This window comes from Camponotus vicinus, unplaced genomic scaffold (genome assembly GCF_025532165.1).
Source record: "Camponotus vicinus isolate PSW18456_S1 unplaced genomic scaffold, iyCamVici1.0 SCAF_7, whole genome shotgun sequence".
In the NCBI taxonomy this organism is placed as follows: domain Eukaryota; kingdom Metazoa; phylum Arthropoda; class Insecta; order Hymenoptera; family Formicidae; genus Camponotus; species Camponotus vicinus.
Genome location: NW_028141979.1, coordinates 3,407,712 through 3,422,280, shown reverse-complemented (window position 1 = coordinate 3,422,280; position 14,569 = coordinate 3,407,712). Strand labels below are relative to the sequence as shown.

The 14,569-nt window shown below is 37.0% G+C and overlaps 1 protein-coding gene, 1 long non-coding RNA gene and 1 pseudogene across 5 annotated transcripts in view; 2 read left to right on the top strand and 1 right to left on the bottom strand.

Moving 5' to 3' along the window:
* Vacht (Vesicular acetylcholine transporter) overlaps positions 1–4,308 on the bottom strand; it is a 69,649-nt gene extending 65,341 nt beyond the window's left edge. The window contains exons 1-2 of one of the 2 annotated variants that reach the window (XM_083103706.1): positions 3,855–4,308; positions 1,906–2,100 (exon numbers count right to left, since the gene is read on the bottom strand). In XM_083103706.1, the coding sequence (XP_082959832.1) occupies positions 1,906–2,100; positions 3,855–4,110 (451 nt within the window). In that variant the 5' untranslated portion in view covers positions 4,111–4,308. Of the gene's footprint in view, positions 1–1,905; positions 2,101–3,854 lie in introns of those variants that run through there. The other variant, XM_083103707.1, reaches the window with a different exon arrangement.
* Positions 4,309–7,050: 2,742 nt separating this feature from the next.
* On the top strand, positions 7,051–8,857 carry LOC145973999 (uncharacterized). Of its 3 annotated transcripts, none has more exons than XR_014439605.1 (4): positions 7,051–7,418; positions 7,842–7,960; positions 8,336–8,598; positions 8,666–8,857. It is a non-coding gene; the product is annotated as an uncharacterized LOC145973999 (long non-coding RNA). The 3 variants fall into 3 exon arrangements; XR_014439604.1 differs by having other exon boundaries at positions 7,839–7,960; positions 8,466–8,598; XR_014439603.1 differs by having other exon boundaries at positions 7,839–7,960.
* A 2,956-nt stretch (positions 8,858–11,813) lies between these two features.
* Positions 11,814–14,213, top strand: LOC145974558 (uncharacterized; annotated as a pseudogene).
* Positions 14,214–14,569: the final 356 nt, after the last annotated feature.

The window sequence follows — 14,569 nt, the reverse complement described above, 5'->3', positions numbered from 1 at the left end:
CGTTACTAGGAGTACTAATGGCGATATTGCTGTTCGATATTGTTAATATTGTTACAGTTTTATCGAATTGTCATAGTTGAAAATGATGACCAATCATATAAAATGAATATAAAAAAAACAATGAACAATATTAGAGGGCCTCCTTTGGTTTAGAAATAAAGAGTAAAGAATTTAAGTAATTAAATTTCCATAATCATAATCATTCTTAATCAAATTAATAAATGTCTTACGTCTTTTTCCTTTCTTTTCGCGAAGTTTTTTTGCATTGATGATTGTTCGATTTGCATGTGTTCGCGGTTATTTTATAAAAGTGATTTGAAACGTCGGATAAGAGTGAATGATGCGTACACGGTCGCTTTTAAATGCATTCAATCGAGACTAACGAGACACTAAGAATCTTTCCTTGTGAGGTTGCAGCAACGCGCGATAAATAAGATCATTGATCAAAGAGAGTGCCTGATCTAATCAGTTAATATTCATCGCCTGATATCTATGAATAATCATTAGAAAAAACAATAAGGAAAATAGAAAAGATAATAAAGAAACAATATTTTCTCAGAGATATTCATAATAAATTATTAACGTGTCGAAATTTATTAGAAGAAATCGGTGACAAAACTAATCAACAACTTAAGCAACAAACATCTGAAATATAAGTGTTATTCAGAAATAGATCTTATTAAGAAATCATCGATTAATTTAATCAATAATTATTTAATATAAAGCTTATTAGGAAATTAATGGTAAGCTTAACCAAATCTTATTGAGAAATCAATAACGAATCTAATCAATAAATCAATAAATCAATAAATCTTATTGAGAAATCAATTTAATCCGAATAAATCTTATTAAGAAACCAGTAATAAATAAACTTGCAAATAAATAATTGCGAAAAATCTAATTGAAATACAAAGCCGAAAACATAGTTTGAATCGAGAATAAAAAGGGGAACCTTACAATGCATCAGTTTCTTTTCATCAAATTCTACCGACAAAAATGTACAAATAGTATCCTTAATGCGAGCTCTAAATTTTCGATTAAACGTCAAATGCATTATTTATATCTTCATATTATTTTTAAGCGAAAGAAGACTTCATAACACTATTGTGTAATTATGAAACTTTAATTACTTAAATGTCCATATAATCTAAAATTTAATCATTCAAATTTTCATAATCTACTGTCAGTTATCAAAAATGAAAAAAGTCGCTTTTAAAAATTACTAAAATTATTAAAATACTTTATATAAAAAAAATTGCATTAAAATAGGCAGTTTCTTTTTTTAAATACAATTCATGAATGTTTCTAAATCCTTTTTGTCACTTTCTCCGTTTTTCCTTTTAAATTAACAAAGAGAGCAGTGCAAGAGCACGATGAAAATACGATAATTATACTTTAAGAGTACAGTAAAACAATGGGTGTCTCGAAAGGGTTGAGGGCAGTAGAAACTAGAGCCACATCTCTCTCGCAAGCCGAAAAACGGGAAAAATTGGTAAGCGCAATTAATATAAAGTACACTTAGCAACTTTTTTCGGGAACGCGACAATTCGCCGCAATCTGGATTAAATATCTACTTAATTTGATTTGCTGCGTGCTCCGACTCCATTATTCACATACTCCGTTATTATCCTAATTCATCGAAACCTTTCGTGAATGTAAAACAAAAAAAGTACGATTTAGATTCAGCTGGTACTCGTAGCCTGTGCTACAATATTTAACATTTAATCCGAGGCACAGAATTATAGGGGTCGATCGATTTCGAGACGATGGTTCTCGCGTTCGCGAAACGACGCCTGTCGATCGTCGTCGTGGTCCTCGTCGTCCCGGATGTGATCGATAGGCGGACTTGGAACGCGAGCCTCCCCGACGACATACGCCGTACGCAAAAACAATTCATCGACTCACCGGAGTTACTGGCGAATTTCTGCCTGAGGGAATTGGCGAGGCGTTGGGGGCCCGCCAAGGTCGGAAGACCGGCGAGCAAGCCGCTCAGAGTCGAGGCGACGTCCGATCCGTCTTCGTCCTTCGAGTCGTTCACCGACTCCTTGGCTCCCCGCGTCCCCGGGCCCTCCACCTTTTCAGCCGAGTTCACAACTGAGCCTGCAACAGCGACAGCATCTCTACTTATTAGATTAATTTATGAACGATTAGTAGCAATAAAAATTTGTTATTTTGAGAAAAAAAATGCACATGCATGAGTGTATACTTTCGAGAGAAAATGTGTGTTTGCAAGAGCATCATAAGTCTGAAATAGCAAAAATAGCATTGTCTCTACTAGAGCAACAACAGGTTTTACACGCAAATTATGTAATAACAGATTTACACTTATAAAAGTGTGTTTATTCCCCTCTCTCTTTTGTAGAGGAACCTGGTTTAAGAATGAAATAAAGGGAGAGTCCGTCAACCTTCGAGTTGAAATTCATCATCATCATCATATTTTTAACTCGCGCAATCGCGCGTGAGGCAACATCGCTTTTACTCTACATATTCATGTCCTATCGTGTATATATATACGTTCGACACAATTTTTACTAACCTTTCTATTATCTTATGTACGCGTTATACCAATGGGCAGGTTAAATTTACCGTTTCTGCATCTATCTATAACATCCGGCTCTCTTATACTGTGCACATTTGAGGAAGACCGGGCATTACACACGTGCGTAACTTCCCAAGGTAATTTTTACTCCCCCGCATCGTCGCATCGTAATATAGTTATTTGACAGCCACGTGTTATTTCGTACGTCGTTGTTTGCAGGAGGAGTTCAGTAATGTCCCTTATTATCCGTGTCGTTCTTGTAATCGCAAATTTCAACCGTAACTCTAGGATTTCCTTAGTGTCAATTTGATCACGCGTTACACAACAAACCCCATTCTCGGTGGAGAATTTAAATTCATACGAAAAAATCTATGCTATTTTTTAAATTCTAATTCTCAATCCTGTCATTTTTATTATATTTTTTGTCAGAATGCAATTATATCTTGTAATAAGTAGAGTAAAAATCTTTATTTCGTGATTTAACGATCAAATTTAATTTAAAATATTGTATTGCAAATAAAGCAATATTGTTGCGCCACAAACTGTAATAATAGATATAAATATAAAGTGAGAGATAGATATATTAATTATTTTTAAGATAACATAAATTTATCTAAAAAAATCAAGATTGATTCAAGAGAAAAACTGATGCAATGATTGCAGAACAACCAATTGAAAATTAATATATAATGCGATATGATTTGTGCAAATATATATATATATATATATATATATATATATATATATATATATATATATATAATATACATATATTTTTTTAAACTCTTTTTTAGCTAGTTCACATGTTATTCAGACAAAGCAAGTTAGAAAAGAGCGTGAAGAAAAATTGTGCAGAAGCGTGAATTCTATTAATCCCTCGAGAATTCGATTGAATCTTATGAATCAAGAAATCTCAACATGTACACGAAATTATCGAAAGGGCAATTTATACCGGAAGCATTGCATGTCTCAACGATTACCGTCGCATCAACATAAATTTTTAAAAATTCAGGTTTATCAGGAATAATTTTTCATCATTCAACAAACATCGAAAAGAGAGAAAGAGAACATTTATAAATTATACGAGACTCTAATTCTCTCTCTCTCTCTCTCTCGAATCGTATTGGAAACTACCGATTCCTGCCAAACGAGCCCGCAAGCTGCGCACCAGGATCAAGAAGATTCATAGGAAATTCCACGAACGCGTGCACCTTTGAAAATACGAGGAGGAAGACGAGAGAGCGAGATGAGCAAGCGAGAGAAAGAAATGATGCGAGAATGCAGAGAGGAACGAGAGATCGGCCGGGATACTTACTAAGACCGAAGGGCTCCCAATGGCAGGGGCGTCTCGGCGTGTCTCTCCGTCGGGGTGGCTTTAGAACGTCTGCCCTCGTAGTCCTCCCCGCCACCGGGTCGCCACGGCGCCCTCTCTTGCCGTCGCGGTAGCGGTAGCGACGTCGGCGTCGGCGGCGGTTCCGCTGCGGAAAACACGACAGGGCGCAGCCGCGACCACCAGGGTCCAGGGATTGGCGGCGGCGAGGCCGTGCGTCAGCCCCCAAACCCTCCACCATTGACTGTACGCGGGCGCCGGCATCCTCCGGGGGTGACGACGGCGGCGGGTGAGGGTGGCAGGCGGGGGAGACCAGGTATAACGACGACGACGACGACGGTCGATGCTGCCCGGTATTTCTGGCGTCAGGTCGATATCGGCCTCACCTGTGCGAGGCGACTATGTGGGCTGCCACCCGTTCCGAAGGGGTTCTCGAACGTGGCCCCGCTCGTTTCTTCTCCTCCCTTCTGGGACCAGTGCTCTTCAACCGGCGGATCGCGTGCATACCCGCCACCTGGTCGCGCGAGGGTAGAGCGAGGTGGAAGGTTGCGAGACCCTGTCCCGAGTGGCGGCTCCGTCGTGAGTATAGCGCGCTTCAGTTTTCCAAGAGACATTGCCATCGTGCTCTCTTCCGTCTTCGTTTGCTGGAGGCTCTGGAGGCTCTAGAGGATTACGATCGTTTACCGGTACTTAAAGCGAGGATTCGCCACGCGTTCGCCATCATCGCGTTCGGCTAGGATAACATTTGTAAATGTAATTTCGACGCTGCTACGCGTTAGTCAAGATTAGGGTTTGCATATCGAGTCTGTTTGATTAATTTTGGGCTCTGTTCACGATCGTTTTGCTTTCAGTGACGTTATAATTTTCGAAATATACCTAAGGTCAGATTTCTGGCCGTACCACAAGTAAAAATTAATTAATAATATACGATAGCATTGGATTGATTATTGATATTACATATATACATTATTTGATACTGCATTAAAATTTTTTATGAAATTTATCCTTTTCTTCCCCTTTCCTATCGATACAAAACGGAAAGCAACGTAAAAGATAGATTAAAATCTCTTTCTCGATATGGAAGTATAATGCAAAGATAATTTTAATGTGATTAAAAATGATCCTTTCTTTTTCATATTATATAATATATATAAAAAAATCTGGCAAAATCTATTCCAATCAAATTGAAAATTATTTCATTCTCTTTTTTTCGTGTAAGAATAAGAATACACATGGCAAATTCAAGGCAGCCAGGTAGTTGCGAATAAGGGGATTGAGAATCAGCTTCGAAATACGGGATACGAGAGGTCAAAAGTCGAGTGACCGAGACTGCGTAACGAGTTCGTGCTACTAGACTTTCTCGAATCCTGCGTAAACCGATCAATGTTAATCATAGATATATAAGATCAAAGGTACTTTTTTTTTTATGTCGGTTGCGAGCAGAAGCGAACACGCGTTACTTGACACGCGTACCAAATCCAATATCAAAAATTCCATGTTCTGTATAGTTTATTTTTAACATTTAAAAAACGCGCTAGTTATTCTTACGAGTTCAACACCTTCTCTCGTTTCCCTCACATTTTCTTTTATTTTTATCGAAGCCCTCTGGGATTGTATTATATAAAAATACGATGCTAAAAAGGAGAAAATCCTTAGTGGGATTAACTTACTTACTTTAAAAAAAACTAGCTGAAAACTTAGTAAAAAAATGTAAAAAATTTGCAATTTTTCTTCTAACATAAACTTATTGTATTAAATATAATTATTGGTTTAATTTGATGTAATAAACTGCAATCATTGACATACAGATAATGTGATTGCCATTAAATATTACTAACGAGAAGAGAGAATCTTTTAAACTTTGAATCATAAAGTATAGGCTAGTGAATTTCTCATTCACTTATTGTTCTATGCTTCTTCTGTTGAAGTTTCCAATATCGAGCAAGAACTCTAAAGCCGAGGAAAGCTCCTAAAGGTTTTATGATATAGCAACTAATATATCATCCGTTGTTATTATTTAATTATTCAACGTAAAATTGTTTCTTCCATTTCTTTTATCGGCGAAATTTCAAAACTCAAGTTAAATAAATAAATAATCAAGATAACCAGTACAATTTTTACTGTTTTATAAATCTTTTAATACGTATGATAGTAGTGTTATTAAAATTTGATTTTGATCGAAATATTCAACAAAATGTTGTAACATAAATAATAATTTTAATATATTACATTTATTTTACTTTATTATTAATTTTAATTTATTATATTTGTTTTATGCTAGAAAGAGTTTACCTGATAATGTATAAATTACGTAATTTAATATAAACAATCTATATTCAATATATCGATGAGAAAATTATAATTGTAAATAGTTCTAAAAATTTATTGGGAATTAATGTCATACAACATTTTTCCCATGACGCCACTTCCTTCGCAGGCGTCATTGTAGAAGCGATCAAATGTTAAATTAGAGGCTGCTTTTGACGTCGGATCGCGACGGTTACGTCACTTGCTCAATGTCATTTGATGACATAACCAGGCACGTCGCGTGGCTATTGTATCCTGATCGACAGGATAGTCAGCGAACGAATTAATAAGTAAAGAAGCTAGTTTTCCTTTTCCATGCTTTTTCTCTTAGAGTATCAAAGTAACAGATTATTATATCTTATATTAAAAAAGATAATGAGGATATCGAATTTATATTATATATCCCAAAGAACTCTAATCGATACGTTGTTTCCCGAGTAAGATTGTCCTGATTGGATTACGCTTCCAAAGTACTTGACTTTCAAACAAAATAAATTAAATCTGTTAAGAAATCTGGCATTAACGAAGACAGTGATGGTTTAAAGGCATTTATTATGCATAAAGAATATTATTAAAAAAAATATCATGAATATCAAATTGTATCTTTTTTTTTCCTTTAATTTAACATAATGGGACCTATTAAAAAATGAACCATTTTTTTCTGCATTTTATGTCTTGTCGCAATTTTTTCTCGTACCATTTATTCCACAGCCGCGTAACGTTAAATACCTGCTGGCTCGCGCTCGTGTCTTTTCGTTCAGGAACCGAAAATAGATATCGATCAGTCGACCCAACTGTTGACCCAACATTTGGCCAACGCGAGCGCATATTCGTATGTGCCAACCACCGTAGCGTCCGCAGAGAGGATCATTCGTAACGTTGTACCTGCGACCGCGGGAGGATGGGACCTGTCACGTTTTTCCATCACTGTCGACTTTCGCGCGACTTGTATTCTGCGGCTAAATCCATTCGCGGACGGACAGACGCGGATACAGAAATAAATGATCATCGGTTGATGCCGTTAATGGCCTTTGAGAGCGCTACGCGCCGCGTTTATCTGACAGCTCCACTTTTCCACGTTGGAAAGACTTGGGATCGGCGATCACGACTCGTTTCTCTGACTCGCGACATGAAAACGGACGCACGCGTGCCGCAGGATATTATAAAATGCATAATTCGTGACATCTCTTGGATGGCTTAACCGATATTTAATATTCCGCAGCTATTACGTAATTTAATAAAGTAATGCAAATATGGATTCCATTGTGCAACTAGTTAATTGTCTTTTTTGTGTTATTTCACTATGTTAAAAAGGATATATTTAAATATCTAGTTTGATATTTAGAGAAATCTACGTCATTTATATGTATATTGCACATACAGAGTAAATATAAAGTCGTATTAATTTATAATAATAAAGAAAAATCAGGGATATCACTGGAATATCAATATATGCACATATAGAGTAAATATAAAGTCGTATTAATTTGTAAGGTAAAAGAAATTAAACGAGAAATGCGGCTTTGTTTTTGTATGCCAAATGCAATTTGAAAAAAAATATTTATAAATATTTTTTTAAATATTATATAAATTTAAAAATAAATAGTAAAAACTTCTACTTATTTACGGTTCAAAATTTCATTGTCTCTATTATTTCAACAGCAGAGAAGGAACAAATGCTTGTTTAATATCAAGATAGTTTTGATGGCAGCATTGAGGTCACTATTGTACCATTATTCAAAAGAGATGTTTAGAGACTCGCGAGATGGAATAGTCAACGATAAGTAAGAGACCAATTAACGTAAAATATTGTATTTCTACTTTGTGTACAGAAATAACACCAACATTCCGATAATGCTGATGATGAAAGCATTATTCTCTCCCCGCATTCGAACTTTCTTTGATTACACATGTACATCGTATCGTTAATAAACTCGTCTTTATTGTCTCGATCCTAATTATCTACGCCATATTAGTATCTTCCGTCTCTTACGAGATAAAACAGTAATTATTTTTGCTGAATAATTTTCTATCAATATAATAATCGTAAAATCTCGACACTCTTTTTCGTGAATTATCATAATTTTTCGAATTTCTCTTTTTGCGCGAGTGTCTCACTTAAATCATCATTATTTTCTCGACAATTATCTTTCGGGCAGGTTCGAAGCTAGTCGTATAAACTAACGAATATCTCCTCGCAATATCTTAATATGGCGATGCGTAATTACGCAGCGTATACGTGAACGCGTGACGAGTCACGTCTAAAGTTGCGTGAATGTTTCGCCGCAGGAAGAATAGAAGATAAAACGAGGAGAGTACAAATGACTGAGTCTCGAATGATATACGGGTCGCTGTTATACAATGCCCGAGGGATTATTATTTAACGACATTGCGTATCATCATTAGAGATTCATAATACAGGGTAGGCCATTTTAATCTACGCACTGAAATATCTCAAAATCCATAAGTTTAAGACAAAAATGTTTCAGACAAAAGTTGTATGGTTTCGTGGGGGACATAAGATGGTGCCATTAGTTTGACCTTGAAGAGTCACCTGAAGATCACGTGAAGGTCACCTCCAACTTTTTAAATGGGACACCCTATATGCTTTTGCATATTCTTGTAACTCATCTCGAGAGCTTTTCAAAACACTATAATTAAATTAGTTTTCGTTAAGTACTTTCCGAATTATGAGGCTTGAAATCATTTCTTAATTTTACATAAACCGTAAAATATCTTGTAAAATATTCATTTTTCGATTATCTTACCTTAATACTTTTATGTACAAAATAATGAGAGGAATCAATTGGTGTAAAGAAAACACATAATTGTTTCGAAAAAAAAAATGTAATTGTTAATTGCAAATTACATTTTTTTCTTTTCAAAACAATTATGTGTGTTCTTTACACCAATTGATTCCTCTCATTATTTTGTACATAAAGGCCTACCCTGTTTATACATTTTTTTCATAGCATATTAGAGAAACGTCAAAATGTCGAATATCGACGCATCAAACTGAAGAAACATGGAAGTGTGAAAAAAGATATGAGAGAGATATAAAGGAAAAACAAAAAGACGAGAAATGCAAAATTGCATTCGATGCAGATATCTAGAACTATAGATGTGCACTCTCTTTTGCATGCAAAAAGACGGGAAATTCCGCGGCAACGAAATCCTCGTAAAGGTGAAAGATCCACGTCAGCTAGACGCATTCATTCGTAATTACGAAAATGCGTGTACGTGCGTGAGGCCTGCGGCACGTTCCAGGTCGCGGAACTCCTGGAGCGGCGGGCGAAGAAAAAAAATGGAGAAGAAAGAGAGAAGGAGTGTCATGCGGGGGAGAAGAAAGTATCCGATGAGGAAGAGAGTCGACGACTGGAATATCAAGCGAACGGCCCGTGTAATTCGGTTCCTTACGATCGAGTTCGCCGACTCTCGCGGCCGCGCGCCAAATCTCTCGCAAAATCTCGTTAGAGAGACAAAAGAGAGTCGCAGGAAATCAAATCCTACCGGATTTCAGCAATCCCGTGCACGGCATAACGTGCGTATTGCGTAAACGGCGTCCTTCTAACTGTGTTCCCGGTTTATAACGCTCTTGCCATTGTATGCGAGAGCGATACGTCCAGAGGCGAGACGCGTCATGCGTTAGCACATTCGAAGGACAACGCAATCGCGAGTAAAGATTTGAAACGGTGTAGAAAGTTTTTATTAAAAAAATGAAATTAATTAAGAAACGTCCGATGCAGAAGGATGCTAAGTTTCTGCTCTTGGAAACTCTCTGTGTGCGGAAAGTAATGCAAGTAGTATCTCTTAATTAAGCAAGGTATGTACACAGCTTGCTCTGCAGAAACTTAACTCTATTAGCGAGTCAGGCAAAATTTATACTGACCTTTCGTAAACAACTACGCAACGAACGTTATATCATTGTTTAGTTTACAAGGGATGTTTAAACTTCGCGGATTAGCACATATTAGAAGCAGATTCTCGGCAAGACGCCTCCGCGGGCTGTTTAACAGCCGATTAAAAATGCGATGCACGGGCAACTTTGACGGAACCCCGGCGTTGAGAAAGGACCTCGTTGCAACTTGTTCGAGCGCCAAGTGTCATTAGCATAGGCAGGCAGCTTGCAAGCACGCTCGCGGGGAATCGATGCACGTGCTCCCGTACAACCGCCAATCTATCGTGTAATGTTAATGTCGCAAAGTGTTCCGCTCACGCTGCCATGTTTGCGACACGCCAACATCTGTGCCACGAAAGGAAAGGACGCGAGATTGAAAATCAGAAGATTCCGGAAAACGCAGGATTTATTAAATGTGATATTCGATGCAGATAAATCACGTCGTCTCGATCTGAAACTAACAACACATAGATATTAATTGAATATTTTCACGCGAAATATATCTCTCAAGTCAACTATAAACAGTTTCTAAGTCGCGACAAAATTTAAGAATTTTTTTATCAATTTATATATTATTTCGATATTTGTATGTGCATGTATTCTAATTTTTTAAGTGATTTTATAAAAGAAAATTCTATCACATGAATATCATATATTATTATTAAAAAAATATATTATCATATATTATTATTAAAAAAATTACATTTTCATGAATTAATTCAGTAAAAAAATCTTAAAATCGATAAATTAATTCCGGGAGACAAAAGTTAAAATTCTCGCGGACAATCAGCAGGCATTGAGAATATCATCTACCACGCTCCGAGGATGCAACAGCAGCGACAAGCATCTGACATGTAGGCTAACACTTATGGGAACCTAAGGTGAGGCAAGAGACTCGCGCAAGAGACGGACGATGCCAGGTGGGCGCAACAGAAGAATACAAATCGCGCAATAGGTTCGTCCGCGTACGCCCACGATGCATCGCCCCGAGACGGAATTAAAAACTGGAACGCAAACGCCCGGCTTCGCGTACGAAGGCCAAAAGAAAAAAAAGCGAAAAAATGAGAGCGATTACCCGGAGCGGAAAAAAAACAGCGCGCGACGATTATCCGTGAGAGACGTTCTAATCTTTGTGTTCTTTCGATGGAAACGCGTGTCTCCGTCCCTGCACACGCACTTTGTCACTTTTCCTTTCTTCGTTCTCTCTCCAGAACGCTGTTAACCTGTCTTCTCTCTTGGAATCATGATTTCGCTCTCTTCCTCATTCTTTTCATCCTTTTTTTTTTAAAGAGTTAATTAAGTTTAAAATTCCACGATTCAGTCATTCGAAGACTGTATTCTTCCGGAATAATTTTACAGTGATCTTGAAGAGTAGCCTTCACTAATTTTATATAAAACGCAATTTTATAAAATTATTATTATTAAACGCAATTATATAAAATTAGACGTTTAAATAGAAATATCCGAAGAGAAGATTACAATATTTTTTTTATAAGATTTATTTTTATAAGATTTTTTTGATAAGATTTATTTTATTTTACAAGATTTATTTTTTTAATTTTTTTTATCAATATTCATTAAAACATTGAACATTTATAAACTTGTCAATCTAATCAATCTAAGATAAAAATTTGAAAGGCTCTGTAAGTCGGAGAAGAGTGACAATCTCTGAGGATAAAGATACAGAGATATCCGACGGTTCTAAATTTAAAACATCATCCCCAGCCGGAGAATAATCATGCGAAACGCCAGTCAATGTTCTCGAGTCCATTAAAAAAGCACACCAGACAGAAAATTGTTCTCGTATATCCGGCAGCAGCCACCCGCGCGATTCTCACCACCGCACCGGCTCGCGACGACGGGGGGTTGCCAGCTCCCCGAAGGAAGGAAGGGCATCGCGTCACGAACGGGGGTGAAACGAGTCCCTCTGTTTGATCCGCAAACACTGTAATTGCCTGGAATATTATATTAGGTACGCCGTTGCGGATGACGACGGAGGAGTGGATGCGCCGCCGCGGAGGGATGGTTTAGGCCCGAGGGGGGCTGGCTGGAACAAAGGGGAACGACGGCACCCCCGAGCGGGAACGCGAGCCGGAACAATAATTTATTTTTGGCCTCGTCTCGTGGAAGGGAACACTCTGGCTGTGGCAGGTACGCATTAACCTTCGTTCTCGATCGCGGATCACTCCCGTTTAAATAAGAGTGGAATTACGTCGGGAAAATGAAGTTCGGAGAGAAAGTTTAATTTTAATTATATAAATAATGTTATCGATTTATTTCTAAAATTTTCGGTCGTTATATTTTCAAATATTTGTACGTTTCTCTACGTTTTCTCGCTTTTTAAATATAATTTATGTGTAATCAATATATGTAATATTAATTAATATATAAATATATTATATATTTTATTTGTAAATAATATAAATATATTTATAAATATAATATATAATATATAATATATTATATAATAAGTAGAAAAATTTTAAAAACGCTTTTACATATTCTTTACAGAAAGATTTTTTTAGTAAATTAATAATATTTATATACATATATATAGAGAGAGATTTTCATAATCCTTAACTTTTTCGACTTTAGAATTTTTCCAGGTCTCAAGAACTTTTAGACAAATTTCCTCTTTTTACCTTTTCTTTAGAAATTCTTTCACGTTTGAATTGGTTTTTTTATCGGTTATTTAAACATTCGAAATACGCTAATGTTCAACTACTTTGTTCGAGAGTCCTCCCTACGTAATTTCGTCATCGTCGCTGTTACGAGCGAACGCGATTTACATAAATTGAAAGGCAAGTTTGAAATAATGAGCGTTGAAAGCGAGAGAGGAAGCGGGTGATGGTAAAAAGGATAATCAGGGAGAAGAAAGAGGAGGTTCGCTCGCGACGAATTGAAATCTCCGGAGATCGGGCTCGCTTTTCTCTCCGTTGCGTTTCCGCGGTCGTTTGATTCATTCGCGCTTCCGTGTAACTATTAAAATTAGCCAGATTACCATTTGCTTCGTTGTCCTCGCTGCTTCGAGTGTTCTAGCATGCGAGGATTCGAATGACGTGATTATTATGGATAGGTCAAGCCACGCTTCTCTCTCGAGCAATATTTGTCTTAAAAATCTATGAAAAGGTTTGCAAAATCAATTCTTGAACAAAGTTAAATATTATGGCAGTGATGAGGGATCGAGAGTCTTGAAGATGTTAATGATTCATCTTACATAACTCGAAAGTATCAAGATTTATTCTTTATTTTGATAAATAATTTTGTAAAAAATTTAACGATATCGAAATACGAGTGTCGAAAGCGCAGTGATATTTTTTTACATTTACGATAGTAATTCGCTTCTCTGTCACGTAGCGATATTGAAATATTCACACGAGGAAACGCAAGGAAGTTTTTTAATGCCATACATCTAATCTTTTGCAAAAGTTTTGTACCTAGTAGCTAGAGTTTGCACAATATCCGAGGCAAGGAGCCGTTAAACAGGCGACATTGCAAGTGGGCAACCTGCCCATGGCGCCTTGCGAAATTCTGGAATCCTACTGTTACGCACATGAAAAATCGATTGACGCAATTATGTATTTATTTCTCGTTCCACCGGCGCCAACGAAGAGGAAAACGCATGTCGTGGAATCGTAATTGTCGCCTAACCGGCTAATGGCATTTACGTAACTGCGTTTGTCGGCGATGTAAACAAGGCTTCTCATGCAAATAATCGAACTCGCCTAACGAAGTACGAACGAGGCATCAATAGTCGGGGAAAGCGATATAAACAGGTGCGGTTTCATCACCTCCGATAAAGGTTAAAAATTCAGAAAATTCCAATCATGAATAATAATATTATTTCTATCAATACCTGCTTTTAAGCTCTAAAATATGTATTCAGAGATATATAGATGTTTAAAAATATTTTATCACTTTTATGTCGATATTTTAGCAATCCTTGCAAATCTCCAATTACATAATTTTTAAAAATCCAAATCGTGTAATAAAATATTATAATATGTATCATACGTGTAGCAATATGTCAATTGCTGTTTGTATAAAGACGTCATCTTTTCATTTAATATAGACTAGCCGAGTGCAATCTCATGTTTACTGAGGTGTCTTACAGCACTCTATATTTTACAGTCGTTTAAGACACAAGAGCGACGTAGTCGCCGAAGACAGCCGGTGCATAGATAATCGCCGAGATTATAACTCGTAGAGTATGCGCGATGTAAATCGCGGTGACCATGGCCTGCGCACGGGATCGATTAGCTTGACGGCTTTAAAACAACGCAAACATTTCGCTTAAGAATATAACGCGATCCCGTTTCGCGTCAATCGATATCTTCCACGACGGACGGAAAAGTGCGCTGTAAAGAGACGTAAGAAACGCCGCGAGGAAGACGAGAGAATTACAAAATCCGCTCGCATGATCGCTGTAATCTCTCAAGGAAATGATTGGAAAATTTAGAGGAGGAAATCGCACGATTCAGCTAGAAAAGTCATG